General features: G+C 39.6%; 2 protein-coding genes across 5 annotated transcripts in view; one reads left to right on the top strand and one right to left on the bottom strand.

Moving 5' to 3' along the window:
- Nucleotides 1–1,055: 1,055 nt before the first annotated feature.
- Nucleotides 1,056–4,157, bottom strand: MARS2 (methionyl-tRNA synthetase 2, mitochondrial). Its single transcript, XM_055573014.1, has one exon. It carries the CDS (start codon nt 4,043–4,045, stop codon nt 2,204–2,206), a length of 1,842 nt encoding a protein of 613 aa, XP_055428989.1. The 5' UTR covers nt 4,046–4,157; the 3' UTR covers nt 1,056–2,203.
- Nucleotides 4,158–15,446: 11,289 nt separating this feature from the next.
- Nucleotides 15,447–19,532, top strand: part of RFTN2 (raftlin family member 2) — a 69,351-nt gene continuing 65,265 nt past the window's right edge. Inside the window, exons 1-2 of one of the 4 annotated variants that reach the window (XM_055573011.1) lie at nt 15,447–15,548; nt 15,922–16,126. In XM_055573011.1, the coding sequence (XP_055428986.1) occupies nt 15,988–16,126 (139 nt within the window). In that variant the 5' untranslated portion in view covers nt 15,447–15,548; nt 15,922–15,987. Of the gene's footprint in view, nt 15,670–15,921; nt 16,127–19,532 lie in introns of all 4 variants that reach the window. The other 3 variants (XM_055573013.1, XM_055573012.1, XM_055573010.1) reach the window with 3 other exon arrangements.

Below are 19,532 nucleotides of genomic sequence, written 5' to 3'. Positions count from 1 at the left end.
GGATCCCTGCTTTACCTATTCTGCCTCCTGCAGAGAATCTAACTGGTTCATCTTCCATATCACCACAGAATAAGTCCTATCCAACTTACCACACTTCTTCACTCAAAATATCCTGTCTTCTGTAATAATTATGCCCTCTCCTCTTGGCTCCCCCTGTTTTCCTGTGTCCTCTACTACCACAAACACTCAGGTAGAACTTAAGTGCCTACACAAATGACAGACTGCACAAACCGAACTCCTTTAACACCCAGCAAGCCAAGGTGCAGTGTACTAACTGGCATTAGGCCACAGCAAAGACCATTCCGGTGAAAGACCCTGTGCCTCCATTCATGGTAGGGGCTGTAAGACTTATAATGGCACTACGAAGGCAGAGGTTATCAACACTGCTTTCCAAGTCTGTTTTCCTTCATCCATGTAAACATCCCATCTCTTTCACTGCTCTGCTCTCTAGCCCCAAGAGATATTATATGCCATCCTAGGTCCCAGTAATCTACCCTAGTAATCCCAGCAGATAACTGGAATATGTCCTATGGAAAGCCCAAGATTCCATTATGAAGAATAAGGAGGATCTAAAGGAACAGTGGTAGAAATAGTCCTTCCACCCTTAGAATGCCTTCAAGCATTCTTTTCTAAGCAATGTTTCCAAGCAACCAGAAATCTCTCACTACACTAATTAATAAATAGAAACTGGAGCTGAACAGTAGCACCCAGAATAAATCTGGGGGAACTACTAGCACAATAGTTTAGTTCATAGTGAGCTCTCTCTGCTTGCTACCATGCTTAGAATGGATATCTCAAGGCAAGTTCTCATTTTAAACTTTGCCCTAGCTGTCTAATCACCTATGAGATTAGCCATGAGACTAGTCTGGGCAAATAATGCTGGCTTACTATGTTGTAGTCACTGTATAAATTGATACCTTAACATCTTCTCTGTGATGTTCTCTTATGGAGCCTTGGAGAGATCCCTAAGTCCAGTTTGAGATTCCTGGAGCACTGATCATTTCCTCCCTTCACCATCACCTTCAACAAACGCAACAGAACTGATCTGAATAAGGTACTTAGAAAACTTTTAAACTTTAATAAGTTAAAGGAGCAAAAGAAATAATTAATAAAACTACTTGAAAGTAAATGTATTAAATTTATAATAGCTATTCCACAATTTCTGTACTGTATTATACATACTGATTGATCAAAAGAAATCATATAAGGTAAATTATATATGTGGATAACAAAATTAAGACCAAGAAATATAAAGAAAAGATTACCCTTATGAACTTTGTACAGATTTTTTAAATCACACCTGTAAACCTAATGTTATTAAAGTTTAAAAAAATTTTAACACACCAAGTAAATCAAGAGAGCTTTATAATTTATCATGGTCCAAACACATGCGATAGTTACTTATTAGCTTACTAAACATCTAATGGAGTGAATGTCCTTTTTCAGTAGTCTGAAATGAGGATTTTGATCTTTTTTATTGCTTACTGTAAAACAGCAGTGATTGCAGTTATCCTTATTTTAAGAAAATAAAATTTGTCCTTTAAATTATGCAAAATTACAAAGCATAAATTTTTATTTTAAATATTCTGAAACCTCAATGTTAAGTAATTAAATATGTGAGACTAGAGCCATCTATCGGTTAAAGTATAATGGTACAAAGCACAACTACTGGACAATTAACTAGCAAAACTGGGAGTCAAGATTGTTAAGAATTAAAAATATAAACATAGGCAAAATTCATCTATCTTGGACACTGGTTTTTAAAGCTTTAATGAAACAATCTGTTTTCAACAGGAGACTCAACATATATAACCAAGTAAAAGCTGAGGTAGGGGGCCTCCAACCCCCACTCTCTGCCCAGCAGAGGCCAGGCCAATAAAAAACAAGGCATGAGAGGTAGTCTGGGCAAATAACTGGTTTGGACGGAGGTACACAATGAGAAGGAATAGTATCAGCAAAGTTGTCTCTTACCCCTGGAGACATCTCAGAGACACTGGGGTACAAAGTACAGTGGTTAATGGACACAGAGAACTGAAGATTAGGGAATAGGCTCCTGAAAGGCTATCAAACCTCTCTTCACAGGGACAGTACTTATGTGCTCATTTGATGCAACACTTTAGAAAGCATTAATTTCCCTGAAAATGCAAAAAATAAGAAAATAACAAATTTACTTTTTTACCACAAGCTAATAAGAACTGAGTTTCTAGGTCTTGTGGGCTTTTACCAGCCAGGACCTAGACTGGTCCAGTCTTGGAAACAAGACCCCAGTTTCAGGTCCCAGTCTCCTCCCTTCAAAAGGGGATGGATGTCCATAGAATCGAGACAAGAAATGGAGCTCTCCAAGGCTCCTCTCTGTGGAAGAAACCCCCAACCTAGACAGCAGCCTGTCAGCTAGGCTTGGGGTGACAGGCTGGAGCAGAGTTCCAAAGACTCGCAAACACTCCAAGGCCACATGAAGCACAGTACCCAGCCAGGGAGCATCCACGGGGCTCTCCCAGTTCAGCTTCCATGGCGCATGCCTTTGGACAAAGCCGTTAGTCTGCCGGACACAGCTGGACACTGCCTCCAGAGCCTTATAGATCTGAAAGTTATCGTAGTGGTCTGCTACCTGCTTGGGCAAAGTGGCCACTGCGCTCACTAGAGCGTAGTCCTCTGCCTGAGCACGACCTGACGGCCCCACCAAGCCTGGCTCACTGGGAAAGCAAGTAGCGCAGAAAGCCGGATAGATCCCAGAAGGATTGATCTTGTTGGCAGTACATCGGTTCAGGAGACCTCCCAAAGCATCTGCCAGCTCGGAATCCAACAACTTAACCACCTTTTCATCATAGTAATCACAATCCCAGCTGGGGACGCCCTGCCGAAGAAGAAAGTAGCGGAAGCCATCCACCGTATAGCGGTCAAGACAAGTCCTGGGATCCACCACGTTACCCAAGCTCTTAGACATCTTCTGACCACAGACTGTCCAGTGGGAGTGGACATAGATGCGGTGTGGTGGGCTCATGCCGGCCCCTAAGAGGAGGGCAGGCCAATAGATAGCATGGAATTTGAGAATGTCCTTGCCTATGATATGAGAGGTGTTCGGCCACCAAGATTTGAATTCAGCGTCTGGGTAGCCAATTACAGTAAGGTAGTTGACCAAGGCATCCAGCCATACGTAGATGGTCTGTGAATCGTCCCCGGGCACCGGAATGCCCCAGTGCAAGTGGCTACTCCTTCGAGAGACCGATAGGTCCGGCAGCTCCTCCTCCAACCACTGAAGGACTGTGTGATGGAATGGCTCCGGTGTTATGGCCTGAGGGTCGCCCCGCAGCCACTGCTGGAGCGGCTCCCTGAACTGGGAAAGCCTAAAAATGTAGTTTTCTTCCTTGGTCCAGGAGACCGGGTGTCCGCTCTCGAGAGACACAGGACACAAATCCCCTGACGGGCCGGGCTGCCTGGTGACCTTGGCTTCAGGCAGGAAGCACTCGTCGGAGGCGCAATACCAACCTTCATAGAGGCCCTTATAGAGAAGACCCCGAGACTTCAGCATCCCCCAGAAATGCTGCACAGCTATCCGGTGCCGGGCCTCGGTGGTGCGGATGAAGTCGGTGGAAGAGATGTAAGCCTCCCGGAAAAGCTGCTGGAACTGGGCAGAGACTCTGTCGCACAGCTCGGACGGAGCCAGGCCCGCGGCGGCGGCTGCCTGCTGAATCTTCAGGCCGTGCTCATCGGTACCCGTGGAGAATCCCGTGGCGGCGTCACTGGGAACTCGGAGGCGATGGTGTCGGCACAGGGCGTCCGCCAGCAGCGCGGAGTACAGGTGCCCGATGTGCGGCGCGGCGTTCACGTAGAAAATAGGTGTGGTAAAGTAGGCGCGCGAGTCGCGGGTATCGTCGCGGACACCAAAAGGACCCGAGCTGTAGTGGCGGAAGCTAAAGTCCTCTAAGAGCGAGACCCTACTCGCCCCTCTGCGACCTAGCAGCCGGAAGGCAGAAACTCGCAGCATGACGCCCGCGGATCTCAAGCGGCGAAAGGGGCGTTCTGGACGCACGTGTGAGGGGCGCATGCGCAGCCGGGCCGCACCGCCGCTTCCGGCCAGAAAGCCAATGAAGGCCGGCCCAGAGCGCCGGCCCTCCGCCGCCCCTCCCGCGCGCCTCCCTCCACTGGCCTCTGGGCAGCTGTTACGAATTGTGGGAGAGAGCGAGCATAGCTTAGAGGAGCTGAGTGTAGGACAGGTTGTGAAAGCAGTTAAGTCTGTATCTTTCTATAATATGCTGCGTGACCTGCTCTGGGATGTAATTTTATATTTATAGATCTGTTTTGGGTTTGTTTTTTTTTCTCCAGGCTGAGTTGCTTATGGGCAAGAATTTTATATTCAGGCATTCCTCAAACTCCTGTCAGTGACCAGTTGCAGGACTATACCCTCTACATAGCTATGGTCAACGTAGGAATCTAAAATATCATATACATTTTCCTCTCAGAACCTAGTGGATACAATAAATCCAGAAGGGAGGAGAGAGAAGGGAAGGAAGAAAAATGATGACCTAAATAAAGTACTTGAGGAAAGGGTAAGATCTGAAAAAGTAACAGAAATATTTTCTCCAAATGCAATTTTGGTTGAATCCATGAAAGAGGTTAGCCTGTGATGTGTCCAGTCTTTGCAGAGATTATTGAGATTCAGAAAGCTTGAATGCTTTCGCCGTGCACCTAAGGAGAAAAACAATCTTCAGATTTATTTCTCAGTGTAGTTGCCAGTAGTATTCTTCTAAAATGATCCTGAGGTTCTCCTAGAGAAGTGTTTTTCATGTTTGCTTTTAGTAAAGGAATCCTAGCATTTTTCAAAAAGGATGCCTCCATAGCCCAGAACTGGATTCATATTAAACCTTGCTTCTTGACATACTCTCATCTTTGGTCTATGACTGGCCATCTTTTTTCTCTCCCATTTAACTTAATGCTTTAATAATAACTTTATTATATTATTTTAATAAAGCAAATGTAATGCCTGTGAATCCATAATCCAGTTTATAAACTGGAAGTGGTTTTCTGTATGTGATCCCAGCAGAGCTGCATTAAAACAGCACCTGGAACCTTGTTAGAAATGCATATTCTTAGGCCCCACACTCACCTCCTGAATCAAAAACTCTGGGGGCTCCCAGCCATCTAGGTTTTAATGAGCTTTCTAGGAATTCTGATGCACACTAAAATTTGAGACCCACTGAACTAGGAGATCACTGGTGATTTAGATCTATGTGCTCTTTTTCTCCTTGTATTCCTGTCTTCTTCCCAGAGGTAATCATTGTCCTGAATTTTGCATATATGTTATTACATATATAGTATGTCTAAGTCTATAGAGACACAAGCCTTGAGAGTCCCTTGCACTGCAAGAAGATCAAACCAGTCAGTCCTAAAGGAAATCAACCCTGAATATTCATTGGAAGGACTGATGCTGAAGCTCCAGTATTTTGGCCACCTGATGCCACTAGTGGACTCATTGGAAAAGACCCTGATGCTGGGAAAGATTGAGGGCAGGAGAAGAGGGGGACAACAGAGGATGAGCTGGTTGGATGGCATCACCGACTCAATAGACATGAATTTGAGCAAACTTGGAAATAGTGAAGGACAAGGGAGCCTGGTGTGCTGCAGTTCATGGGGTCGCAAAGAGTTGGATAGGATTTAGTAAGTGCACAACAACAAAGCAGCATATTGTTTAATTTTGCATGTGTTAACCATTCTAAAAAAGGATATCATGGGAATTCCCTGGTGGCCCAGTGGTTAGTACTTGGCCTTTTCACTGCATGGCCCAGGTTCAGTCCCTGGTCTGGGAACTAAGATTGCAGAAGCCATGCTGGCGCAGCCAAAAGAAAAAAAAGATATCATACTACATGTAGTAGATTCATATTTTTGCCTGTAACTCTATAATTCATTTTGACTGCTGCACAGTAATTTATGAGTTGAGGTGTACAGTAAGTTGGATCTGATTTCTGTGGTGATATAGAAAGTAGATGCTCTATAGGAGTTACAACAGATAGACAAATAGCCTTTGGGTACTTAGTTGATATGCTGTTTGGTCAAGCAGTTTAAGAAAGGGCAAGAGAAGGATAGATAAAACTGGAGGGTATGTACAGTACCCTCCAAAACTAGGAGAAAAATCCAGTATCTGAGAAATCAGATTCTCCAGAAATTTTTTTCTCCATGATTCTTTCTTTCACCGTGTCCATGTAATCAATTCTTAAACATAAAAATATGTTATTTTTTCCCCATCTTGAAAAAAATTCTCAATCTCCACTACTGCTCCATTTCTTTCCTTCCCTTTATAGCAGAACTCCTTAAAAGAAATGGCTGGTAATACACATGTAAGTGGTTCAAGTTTTTTGCTCTTAGAAACAGTACTGCTATTAACCTTCTCATCTATATATATCTCCTGGTTTTTACATGCTAAAGTTTCTCATGGGTGTATATCTAAGAGTGCTATTGCTCAATCATATAGGATGTAAAAGTTCAATTTCACAAGATAATGCTATTTTCTAGCATGATTAAACAAATTTATATTCCCATCAGTGACTTACCCTTAAAGAATTCTCCCTAATTCTTGATATCATCCACTTCTTCATTTTTGACAAATAAGTATAAAATGAGTTATGTCACTAATATTCATAGAAACACTAGTCTCAATAACCAAAAGGTAGAAACAACCCAAATATCTATGTTCTGATGACTAGATAATCAAATATCCAGGCAGTGGAATATTATACAGCCATATAAAGTACTGATAAATACCATCACATAGATAAATCTTTAAAAGTAACCAGACACAAATGACCACGTTTTATATTCCATTTATATGAAATAGAATAGACAACTGCACGAAAATACATATTAGTGGTTGCCTGGGGGTGAAGGAAGGTTGGAATGGAAAGTGAATGCTTAAAGGATAGAGTTTACTTTGTGGGGGGGTAATAAAAAATTCTAGAGCTAGATAATGATCATTGTACAGCACTGTGAATCTACAGCTGACCCTTGAACAACATGGATTTATCCACTTACATGCAAATTTTTAAAATAAATACACACTACACAATTCACTGTTGGTTGAATCCACAGATGCAGAACCACTGATGCAGAGGGGCTTACTGTAAAGTTACACTCAAATTTTCCACTATATGGAGGTTTGTGCTCCTAACCCCCATGTTGTTCAATGATCAACTAATGCCACTGAATTGTACACTTTAAAATAGTTAAAATGAAACCCTAAAGAAGCCACCAGAAAATTACTAGAGCTAATCAATTAATACAGTAAAGTCACAGGATATAAAATTAATACACAGAAATGTCTTGCATTCTTCCTATACACTAACAATGAAAAATCAGAAAGAGAAATTAAGGAAACAATCCCTTCACCATTGCAACAAAAAGAATAAAATACTTAAGAATAAACCTACCTAAAGAGACAAAAGACTGTATACAGAAAACCATAAGATACTGATGAAATCAAAGACGACACAAACAGATATACCATATTCTTGGATTGGAATAATCAATACTATGAAATTGATTATAAGATATGGCAACTCACTCCAGTATTCTTGCCTGGAAAATTACATGGATGGAGGAACCTGGCAGACTACAGTCCATGGGGTCGCAAGGAGTCGGACACAACTGAGTCTGCACACCCAAAGCAATCTACTGATTCAGTGCAATCCCTATCAAATTACCAAGGGTATTTTTCACAGAACTAGAACAAAATTTTTCACAATTTGTATAGAAACACACAAGACCCCGGAATAGCCAAAGCAATCTTTTTTTTCTCAAGCCATGCCCTCCTCCAGGGGGTCTTCCCAACCCAGGGATCAAACTCATGTCTCTTATGTCTCCTGCATTGGCAAGTGGGTTCTCTACCACTAGCAACACCTGTAAAGCCCTCTCAAAGCAATCTTGAGAAAGAAAAATGGAGCTAGAGGAATCAACCTTCCTGACCGCAAACTATACTACAAAGCTATAGTCATCAAGACAGTAAGGTACAGGCATAAAAACAGAAATATAGACCAGTGGAACAAGATAGAAAATCCAGAGATAGATCCATACACCTATGGGCATCTTATCTTTGACAAAGAAGGCAATAATATTCAGTAAATAAAAGACAGCCTTTTCAATAAGTTGTGCTGGGAAAACTGTACAGCTATATATAAAAGAATGAAACTAGAACACCTCCTAACACCATACACAAAAATAAAGTCAAAAATGGATTAAAGATGTAAGGTGAGAAACTATAAAGCTTTTGTGGAAAATGTAGGCAGTACACTCTTTGACATAAATCACAGCAAGATCCTCTTTGACCCCCCACCTAAAGTAATGCAAATAAAAACAAAAATAAACAAATGGGACCTAATTAAACTTAAAATCTTTTGTACAGCAAAGGAAAAAATAAGCCAGATTAAAAGACAACCCTGAGAATGGGAGAAAATAATTGCCAATGAAACAACTGACAAAGGATTAATCTCCAAAATATATAAGCAGCTCATATAGCTCAATATCAGAAAAACAAATAGCCCAATCAAAAAATAGGCAGAATAAAACAGACATTTCTCCAAAGAAGACATACAGGTGGCCAATAAATACATGAAAATATGCTCAGCATTGCTCATTATTAGAGAAATGCAAATTAAAACTACAATGAGGTATCACCTCACACCAGTCAGAATGGCCATCATTGAGAAATCTACAAAGAATAAATGCTAGAGAGGATGTGGAGAAAAGAGAACCCTCTTACATTGTTGGTGGGAATGTAAATTAATATAGCCACTATGGAGAACAGTATGAAGATTCCTTAAAAAACTAAGAATAAAACTAGCATATGACCCAGCAATCCCACCATAATAGAAAAAGACACATGTACCCGCAATGTTCATAGCAACACTATTTATTTACAATATCTAGGACATGGAAGCAACATAGATGTCCATCAACAGATGAATGGATAAAGATGATGTGGTACATACATATAATGGAATATTACTCCGCCATTAAAAAAGTGAATTTGAGTCAGTTCTAGTGAGGTGGATTAAACTAGAGCCTGTTACACAGAGTGAAGTAAGTCAGAGAAAAACAAATATCATATGTTAATGCAAATATATGGAATCTAGAAAAATGAAATTGATGAACTTGTTTGCAGGGAAGGAATGGAGATGCAGATACACAGAACAGAATTGTAAATATAGTAGGGGAAGGAGAGAGTGGGATGAATAGACAAAGTAGCATCAACATATATACACTGCTGCTGCTGCTGCTGCTGAGTCGCTTCAGTCGTGTCCAACTCTGTGCAACCCCATAGATGGCAGCCCACCAGGCTCCCCCGTCCCTGGGATTCTCCAGGCAAGAACACTAGAGTGGGTTGCCATTTCCTTCTCCAATGCATGAAAGTGAAAAAATAAAGTGAAGTCACTCAGTCGTGTCCGACTCCTAGTGTCCCCATGGACTGCAGCCCACCAGGCCCCTCCATCCATGGGATTTTCCAGGCAAGAGTACTGGAGTGGGTTGCCATTGCCCTCTCTGCATATATACACTACCATGTGTGAAATAGCTGGTAAGAAGTTGCTATGTAACATATGCTGCTCAGCCTGGTACTCTGTGATGACCTAGAAGGGTGAGGTGGGAGGAGAGAGGGGAGGGATGTGATATACATATAATTATGGCTGAATTGTGTTGTTGTACAGCAGAAACCAACACAAGATTTTAAAGCAATTTTCCTCCAATTGAAGAATAAATTATAAAAAATAAAAGTTAAAATGGTAAATTTTTTATTGGTTGTATTTTACTGTAATAAAATGTTATCTCACTGTTGTCTTGATTTGCATTTCCCTAAACAGAAGTAGGGGGCTCCCCAGGTTACGCTAGTGGCAAAGAACCTGCCTGCCAATGCTGGTAGACGCAAGAGACGTGGGTTCAATCCCTGGGTCTAGAAGATTCCCCTGCAGGAGGGCATGGCAACCCACTCCAGTATTCTTGCCTGGAGAGTCCCATGGACAGACGAGCTTGGCAGGCTGCAGTCTGTGGCGTTGCAAAGAGTCAGACAGGACTGAGCAACTAAGCACACAGCACAGTGCTCTTAAGAAGTCATTAATTACTTAGGAAATTTGACTACACTTTGAATCTAACATTACATTAAATAGTTGAAACTCAGTGTTGGTCTGCTAGGTTGTGAATTCTGGAGAACATAAACTGGCTTTTTGATCTTTGTGTCCACATAGTGCTTTACTATATAGTAGGCATTTCATAAAACTGGTTGTTTTGAGGGGTTTTTTTGCCTTGCTTGCATGCAGAATCACTTTCAACTCTTTGCAACCCCTATGGACTGTAGCCCACCAAGCTCCTCTGTCCATGGGATTTCCCAGGCAAGAGTACTGGAGTAGGTTGCCATTTCCTCCTCCAGGGGATCTTCCTGACCCAGGAATCAAACCCGAGTCTCCTGAGTCTCCTGCATTGGCAGGCAGATTCTTTACCACTGAACCACCAGGGAAGTCCTCTTTTTTGGATCAGGACCACATAAAATAGATTGAATTTTAAAATTTTATGATTATGCAAAAACTTTTCTCTGTATGGAATGGGTTGGATGATACATATCTCTTAGAAGCTTTAAGACTTCAGTGAACTCACATGTTCCAAACTTGAGTAGTTACCATGAGAATAATATGCTACCAATTATAAAGAAAGCTGAGCGCCAAAGAAATAATGCTTTTGAACTGTGGTTCTGGAGAAGACTCTTGAGAGTCCCTTGGTCTGCAAGGATATCAAACCAGTCAATCTTTAAGGAAATCCACCCTGAATTTTCACTGGAAGGACTGATGCTCAAGCTGTAGTCCAATATTTGGCCACCTAGTGTGAAGAAGATGACGGATTGGAAGAGCCCCCGATGCTGGAAAGATTGAGGGCAGGAGGAGAAGGGGGTGACAGAGGCTGAAATGGTTGGATGGCAGCACTGACTCAATTAGCATGAGTTTGAGCAAACTCCAGGAGATAGTGAAGGGCAGGGAAGCCTGGCATGCTGCAGTCCATGGGGTCACACACAGCTAGCAACTGAACAACAAATTATGGGGAATGGTTTCACAAAGCTCATTCATTCATTCATTCAAAGACTAACTGGGCCCATACTGGAACATAGACAAGAACAGATATATCTTCATCATATCTGGCCACATAAGAGTCTGCACTTGGGAAAACCCCCTATACAGTACAGAACTGAAAACTGTCCCTGAAATCTATAATTGACAGTAAATACAAATCAATAGAAAAAAATGACCAATGTTAAAAAACATGTATTCCAGAAATGTGTCCTACTTAATGTAATTACTCAATATACCACAAACCTGGGGATACATGACAGGCAAAAGATTGATTATCTATGAAAACAAATATGATTGTGACAGTTGAATATCAGAAGGGGGGAAAGAACTGACTATTTTACCATTTATATTACAATTAGCAGATACATCAAAAGTTAAACAAGAAATAAAGATGGAATGAATAGGTAGACCACAGATTTTTAAGACAGTGAAAACAATTCTGTATGATACTGTAATGGTGGATATATGTCAATATATATTTGTCAAAAATTTGCTGTACCTATTTGTCAAAAGGTACAACACCAGGAATGAACCCTAATGTCATCTAAGGACTCTGAGTGATAATGATGTATCAATGATGTGTGATTGATTGTAATAAATGCGCCATAACAGTGCCACAGTGGTGCTGGGTGTTAGTGGAAGGTTGTGCCTGAGTGGGGATAAGAAGATTTATAGAAACTTTCTGTACTTTCCATTCAATTTTGCTGTGAATCTAATATTATTCTAAAATATCAAGTTTATTTAAAAAACAAAGTAACAAAACCAGAAAACAGACATTTTTTTCAAATGGAAAAATATATTATTGAAGAAATGTACATTTTTCTTAAGTACAAGTTGGAGATGCAAGACATTGTTTAACCAAAAGTATTTGTCTAAAAATGTACAAGCATTAAAGAGATATGGAGCAAATATGTGTGATAACAAACAAAAGCTTACTGCCCAAAATACAGTTTCAAAGAAAAAATCTAAAACTTCCCTGTTGGTCCAGTGACTCCAAGCTTCCAATGCAGGGGGCGCAGTTTCCATCCCTGGTCAGGGAACTAAGATCCCACATGCCATGCAGAAGAGACCAATAAAAAGAAAAAAAAATCTAACCTTAATATCTTAAACAGTTTATAGCCAATTACATATTTCTGTAAGTAATGTAAATGAATTATTTACTCATTAGAATGCATTTTCTCAGCTTATTTCTGATTTCCTTGTATGTAAACTATTTCCTCTCACCATTTATGAAGTAAAATCAAAGAATTTAGGAATTAATCCAAAGCAGGGAAAAAAGTAATCTTTACAAAATTCTTCACCATAAAATTTTGAAAATAACCAAAATGCTGTTTATTAAGCATAATATTAATATAACTAAATCCTATATAATTGTTAAAATAGAAGGAATGTGTGTCATATTCACATGGAAATGTGTTTTGAAATATCATTAATAGTCAAAAATTTCTTTTGTTGGACTTTTTGAGAGAAAAATGATTCAGTGATGCAATTCTGAACTAAAGGAAGTGCATTTCCTTTTTCTAGAGATAATAGAAATTCTTTGAGGACATAATGATGCATCTTAGTCATTCATCTGTTCAATCATCAACTCGCAACTGGACTACTGCAGTACTTTCCTGAATGACTGGCCTCCCCCCATTTGGATCCTATTAAGGCCGTCTTCCTCAAATCAACCATAGTAACCTACCAAAAATACACTTATGTCACTTGCTTATTGTAAACTCCTTTAATTTTTCCATTTGATTATATGATTTTCCTTTGTCGTATACAAAATAAAGTCAAAATCCCTTTGTGCAACTTAGAAAGCCCATTACACTGACTCTTGCTTCCCTTACAGCTTAGTCTTCTTTCAAATTTTATGTTCTAGTAATTCTCAACTGTGTTGTATTCCTTCAAATTCATGCCATACTGTTTCATGATTCCATAGTATGGTTCATGCTTTTCCCTTTTCCTGGCACATACTCCCCACCTCTGTTTATCTATCTTATCCATACTCATCCTTCAAAACAGCTCTGTTATACCCTCTAAGCTGAGTTACAGGCTCTTTTGAGGATTTCTATAGCATCTTATGCATGCTATCTTAGCAGCTACCAAATCAAATTGAAATTATCTGTTTATAAGTCTGTCTTCCCCATTAAGAATTCAGTTTCTTTAGGGCAGAGGCCACATTTAGTCAGCTTGTGTACCCAGCCAGCATTTAATTTAGTGCCTGGAACATAGCAGATACTTAATAATACAATGATTATTTAATAAATAATTTACCAAGTACAGCAATAGCGGGTCAGTTCAGTCGCTCAGTCATGTCCAACTCTTTGCAACCCCATGAATCGCAGCACACCAGGCCTCCCTGTCCATCACCAACTCCCGGAGTTCACTCAGACTCATGTCCGTCGAGTTAGTGATGCCATCCAACCATCTCATCCTCTGTCGTCCCCTTCTCCTCCTGCCCCCAATCCCTCCCAGCATCAGGGTCTTTTCCAATGAGTCAACTCTCACATGAGGTAGCCAAAGTATTGGAGTTTCAGCTTTAGCATCAGTCCTTCCAGTGAACACCCAGGACTTATCTCCTTTAGGATGGACTGCTTGGATCTCCTTGCAGTCCAAGGGACTCTCAAGAGTCTTCTCCAACACCACAGTTCAAAAGCATCAGTTCTTCGGCACTCAGCTTTCTTCACAGTCCAACTCTCACATCCATACATGACCCCAGGAAAAACCATAGCCTTGACTAGACGGACATTTGTTGGCAAAGTAATGTCTCCGCTTTTGAATATGCTATCTAGGTTGGTCATAACTTTCCTTCTAAGGAGTAAGAGTCTTTTAATTTCATGGCTGCAGTCACCATCTGCAGTGATTTTGGAGCCCCCAAAAATAAAGTCTGACACTGTTTCCACTGTTTCCCCATCTATTTCCCATGAAGTGATGGGACCAGATGCCATGATCTTCGTTTTCTGAATGTTGAGCTTTAAGCCAACTTTTTCACTCTCCTCTTTCACTTTCATCAAGAGGCTTTTGAGTTCCTCTTCACTTTCTGCCATAAGGGTGGTGTCATCTGCATACCTGAGGTTATTGATATTTCTTCCGGCAATCTTGATTAGTGAGCTTCAGATACTCTATTTGTGCCATTCTAGAGCTCATAGCAAAAGAGAACATGAAAAATGACAGGTATAGAAGCACTGGGAATAGTCAAATCAGTCACACTAGATCAGAATCTGCTGTCTTTTTAGCCAAATTTACCCAGAAGTTGCTTATGACCAACCGTGCTCATCCTTGAGAATGAAAGACTATGGAATTTTCCTCTGTTAAAAAACACTTCTGAGAAGTAAGCTATTTAAAGAAGGCAGAAGGAAGAGACAAGAGGTCACAGTGATCTACAAACTAAATAATCTATCCCTTTTTGAGAGTTTTCATATGCACTCTTCAATGTAACTGAAAAATCTTTTCAGGCTTTTGTTCTATAAAATCTGAAATTGATCGAGATTTGCTTTGTAAATAATGGGAATGGTGGCAGAATCACTTCCTTTCTATTACTATTCTCAACCCTGTTTTATAATGTAAAAGCACATTAACAAATCTATTTTATACTATTTGCCAAGCGTAATGTTAAGATATGAGTTAAGATTATCTCTTTCAACCTTCGTAACAAGCCTGTGAGGTAAGTACTATTATTAACTCCATTTTACAGGGGAGGAAATTGAAACTTGAGAGGTCCATAACTTGCCCAAGATCACGTCTCTAGTAGGCATTAGAAGTTGTATTTGAACCCAGGTTGTCTGATTCCAGGGCTCACAGTTCTGATAAGTATGTCATACTCATCAGAGTGATATGTAAATGGTAAAATACAGTAACACTCATTACATTGTTCCATTATGAATTGTTCTTGACTTCAGGTAAATAGCAACTTGTAAGGCTGAATGAATCAAGTTGTCAGTTGTTGTTTTTTAATTGAGGATACTCTGGGACCTGTGGAAGTGTTAGTTACTATCATAAGTTTTCTAACAGTAGAATATTTTAAACTTTGTAGATGTTAATGAAATTAATAATCCACATTAATGTCTCTTTGCAGTTAAATCTTTTTATTATGTTTAATATAAACATTTATTTGTGGCAGTTTAGTATATGATTTTTCCAACAAAAAAAAAATAAATAAAAAACCTTCATGTGAAAAGAAATCCTCAAAAGTGCTATCTAAAGACTAAGAATGGAATTTTTTTTTAACTTTAACTTTTTTCTTTCTAGACTCCAGAAATAGTTTCCTGACTTCCTTTCTGGAAATGATTTTTGTTTCCAACTACGTTGAGAATCCATTTTTTTCATTCTCTCTCTCTCTCTCTCTCTCTCCTTTTGCTTTCTTGGTAGTAGCAGGGAGGAAGGAGGGGGTGGGCGCAAGAAAGAGGGAAAAGAGAAAACAGAAAAAGAATTGCATGCCGCTATGTCTGAATATAGCCTCTACTTGTAGGTATTTCCATCTGATTTGCACTTTTGCCTTTTTATTTCTGTTTCTGGACACCTTCTTTATCATCCAGCCAACTGGAATAGACAAAGCACTGTTGGTGCCCTGAGCGACAGAACTCTGGTAGGGGGCTGGCTGTAAATTGACGTGGCATGGAAATTCTCCGCTAAGTTGTAGCAGCTTGCATGTTTCTACTAAGATCAAGCCCAGCCTCCCAGAGCTGTAGCTTAATCATCATGGGTTCAGCGACTTTACAGCAAAATGGATAGAAAAAATCTTAAGCTCCTTTCTTTGGACTCAAATGTTTTCTTTTTGAGTATCTATGTTTTAGAGGAAAAAATCCAAGCAGTTAAGTCTGTAACTTTCTTTTTACAGCTTAAACAACAGAGTTTGCTGGTCTCCCTCCCCTATCCTGCAATTTAATTCCTTACAGATTTTGCCATGGGGTGCGGACTTAGAAAGCTAGAAGACCCTGATGATAGCAGCCCTGGAAAAATATTTTCTACCCTGAAGAGACCGCAAGTGGAAACAAAGACAGAATTTGCTTACGAATATGTATTGCTGGACTTTACATTACAAGGTATTTTTGCTTCTATTTTATTTGTTAAATGAAAGATTTCAAAGATAAAGGACTACTAGTTTTTTAAAGGGTTGGTTTGTGGCTTTTTACATGGTGCTTCATAATTAGATTGTGCAATCAATCTAACAATAATGCTTTGTTTCTTAATTACATTCTGAAAGATTTCAGTTCTGTTTGTTTTTTGTAAATTTGGCTCATATGTACTTTATAAAATTAGAAAAACTGCTTGGAAACAGTTCTTTCACTTTTAAATCAAATGCTTATTTGTAGATGGATTCATGAAAAACGCTTGCTTTCTCAGCCAAGTAGCTATAGCCTTAATGACAGTTTATGTTTTGAAAAAGATCTGAAAGGCACAAGAAGGTGGCATGTAGGAAATGTTACTTGCATCATGTGGAAGAATATTTGCTAAGACAATTCTGAAGCCTCCAACTGTGTTAAATGTTGTGTTGTGCTAGTCATTTGATATTTTTGACCAAACTAAACCTGAAGTTTGAAAATACAGTAAAAAAGAAAAAACTATAGTCTTCTGTAAGATACTTCCTTTGCTTGATACGCGGTCCCTAACAGAGAAACTCCCTGTTCCAGAAAGTTGGAAACACAAATAAACAAGCCCAGATGGCAGCCTTGTGCACAGAACAGAGGCAGCTCGACTTCACAAATACTTTACCTCACTCCTTTTGGAAACTTTACTGTACAATGACGTTGATAAAACTGAGTTTTTAAAAAGCAGAAGTATATCTTTAATTATAGGGTACTAAAAATGAAGTTGACTGTCTTGCTTGCTATTAGAATTTCCAGATATTAGTATTAAGTTCTTATTGGCAAGTTATGCTTTTAAATTCTAATAAGCTGCACATTTTATCAGTTAATAGATTTATACTAAGTATATTATCAGGTTGGATATTAATTTATTTTAAACACAAATTCTCCATTTTTTGGTTTGTTCTGTAAACAGTGGATCTTTGTGCAAGTACCAAGAGCAGCCCATTTTTCTTTGTCAAAAACTGAGCTAGCCAGCAAACAAACTCCCTTCTAGAGGCATATGCAAAGTCTGTACATATATTTTTAATGTATTTACATTTCCATTTTTACCTAAGGTTAAGGCTACCAAAAGGAAAACTGTCAGTATTCTTACTTTTCTTTTTAATGATGAAAGTTAAAAGTAGATAAAGATAATGGTGATAATCAGAGAAGTAACTACTCAAATGAATTTTTCTATACTTTTTCAAAAACCATCATTTGAGAAAATATTTGTAATGTGGTGCTATGTTTTCTCCATTGATTGTCGTTGTCAATTAATTTTTAGGACTGATTTTTATAAATTCAAGGACACAAACACATATTTTCCTTAACCTCAAAACCTTATCTGTTCATAAAGATTAGGCCACAGCCATTGTGATCTGTGCTTTAAGATTTGCTGCACAAATCCCCATAGGTCTTAAAGCAACTTGAATTTTTTTTCTGATTTATTTCTTCCCAACAGTGTTAGCAATGTCAAACAAATTTGTTTAAATGCAAGCATCCTTGAATCAGAAAGATCTACAGTTTTCTTCAGAAGTCATTTTGGTTTTGTTATTATTAGAAGCCCTTTTCTCTGTGAAAGGAGTAAAATTTCTACCTTTCACTCTACGTGTTTGGATGAGATGAGAGAGTATTACAATATAAAGTGGAGATACGGGCATAGTTTGCAAATGCTAACTCAGAAAGCAAGCATGTATTTTAAAGTTGCACCTGGTTCCTATTTGGTCCAGGCGCCTAGTCTCCTGGTGTTCCCTTTCTCTCCGATTCTTCCACATGTTTTCAGTTTTGTTTTGTTTGTGTCTCTGCCTTTGCTTCAAAAGCCAAAACTCAGTATCAGCCCAGCTCCACAAATCACCTTGTTCTCTTCTGTTGTATCTCACCCCCACCTATTCTTCTAGTGTACAGAGAAGTAAGTCACATGGGGATTAAAGCACGCCAGCCTTCTACGTTTAGCCCCAGCCATTCTGACCTGGAGTTGCTGTAAGGACTACTGAATAGTGGCATCTTCTGCCTCTCAGAGGCCATGTGCAGTGAGCAACCTTCCAGGAAACAAAATGGTCTGGTGGCGACAGCTGTGTGTGCTCATGAAGAGCCTGTCTCTTACGTTGTTCTCCTCTGTTTTTCCCAACAGAGAACATGGGATAGGGAGTTAGTCCCAGTGGGGCAGGAGACCCTTTGAAATTTTCAGTGCCCTGTGTTATAGTGGGTATAATTATCTTGAACAATTTGTTTTCCATTTAGTTCCATTCCCTCTGTGTGTGTGTGTGTGTGTGTGTGTGTGTGTGCCTTTCCCACACTTTTTTTTTAGTGTTGTGGGGACTTTGAGCCATTATTTATATATCTCTGGTGGTGGTGGTGGTTTAGTTGCTAAGTTGTGTCTGACTCTTGCAATCCCATGGACTATAGCCTGCCAGGCTCCTCTGTCCATAGGATTCTCCAGGCAAGAATACTGGAGTGGGTTGCTATTTCCTATGGGAGAAATAATAGTCTAATCATTAAGCACACAAGGGTCTGAAGTCAAGTTCCTGGCTTCTGAATCTAGACTCTTTCACTCACTAACTTAGCAAGTTTATGAACTTTGCTGTATCTCAGCTTCCTCATCTATGAAATGGGCATTCTAATGGTGCTTACATAATAGAATTGTTTTAAGGATTAAAGGAGATTATACAAAATAATCTCTTTGAAAAAGTACTTGGCACTTAGTAAGCAGGGCTTCCCAGGTGGCTCAGTGGTAAAGAATCTGCCTGCAGTGCAGGAGACACAAGTTCAACCCCTGGGTAAGGAAGATCCCCTGGATGAGGAAATGGCAACCCACTCCAGTATTCTTGCCAGGATAATCCCATGGACAGAGGAGCCTGACAGGTTACAGTCCATAGAGTCACAAAGAGTCAGACATGACTGAGTGACTGAGCACCCATGCACTGAAGCACTTAATAAAAGTTAAGTATTATCCCTCCTAGCTTTAGGCCAGGTCTACTAATTGCACTATTGAGATTTCAGCACAGTCTTTGTGATAAATTTTCTGAATTATTGCATAGTAATCTATACATGTGTATTTATGAGAGTGTGTGTCAGAATTTCTGACACATATTACAGAATTTATTAGTGAAAAGTTAAATGAACTCTGCAAATGATCCAGAAGGGTTGGTTTGCCTTCTTGTGCAATCCTAGAAAATAATCTGAATAACCATGGACTTAAAGATTTTTAGAGCATGTATAGCTTTATGATTAAAAAGAAATTTATATAATATTAGAAACCCAAAAGAAGGACAGATGGTAACTTCCTTATTTGACTTTCTAATAGAATTATGTAAAAACGCATTGAGAAAAATTTTGCTGGGCCCTGGCTAGCTTTCTTATTATGAGAACAGAAACTCTCATT

This window comes from Bubalus kerabau, chromosome 3 (genome assembly GCF_029407905.1).
Source record: "Bubalus kerabau isolate K-KA32 ecotype Philippines breed swamp buffalo chromosome 3, PCC_UOA_SB_1v2, whole genome shotgun sequence".
NCBI lineage: Eukaryota > Metazoa > Chordata > Mammalia > Artiodactyla > Bovidae > Bubalus > Bubalus kerabau.
This window is presented reverse-complemented; position numbering and strand designations above follow the sequence as displayed.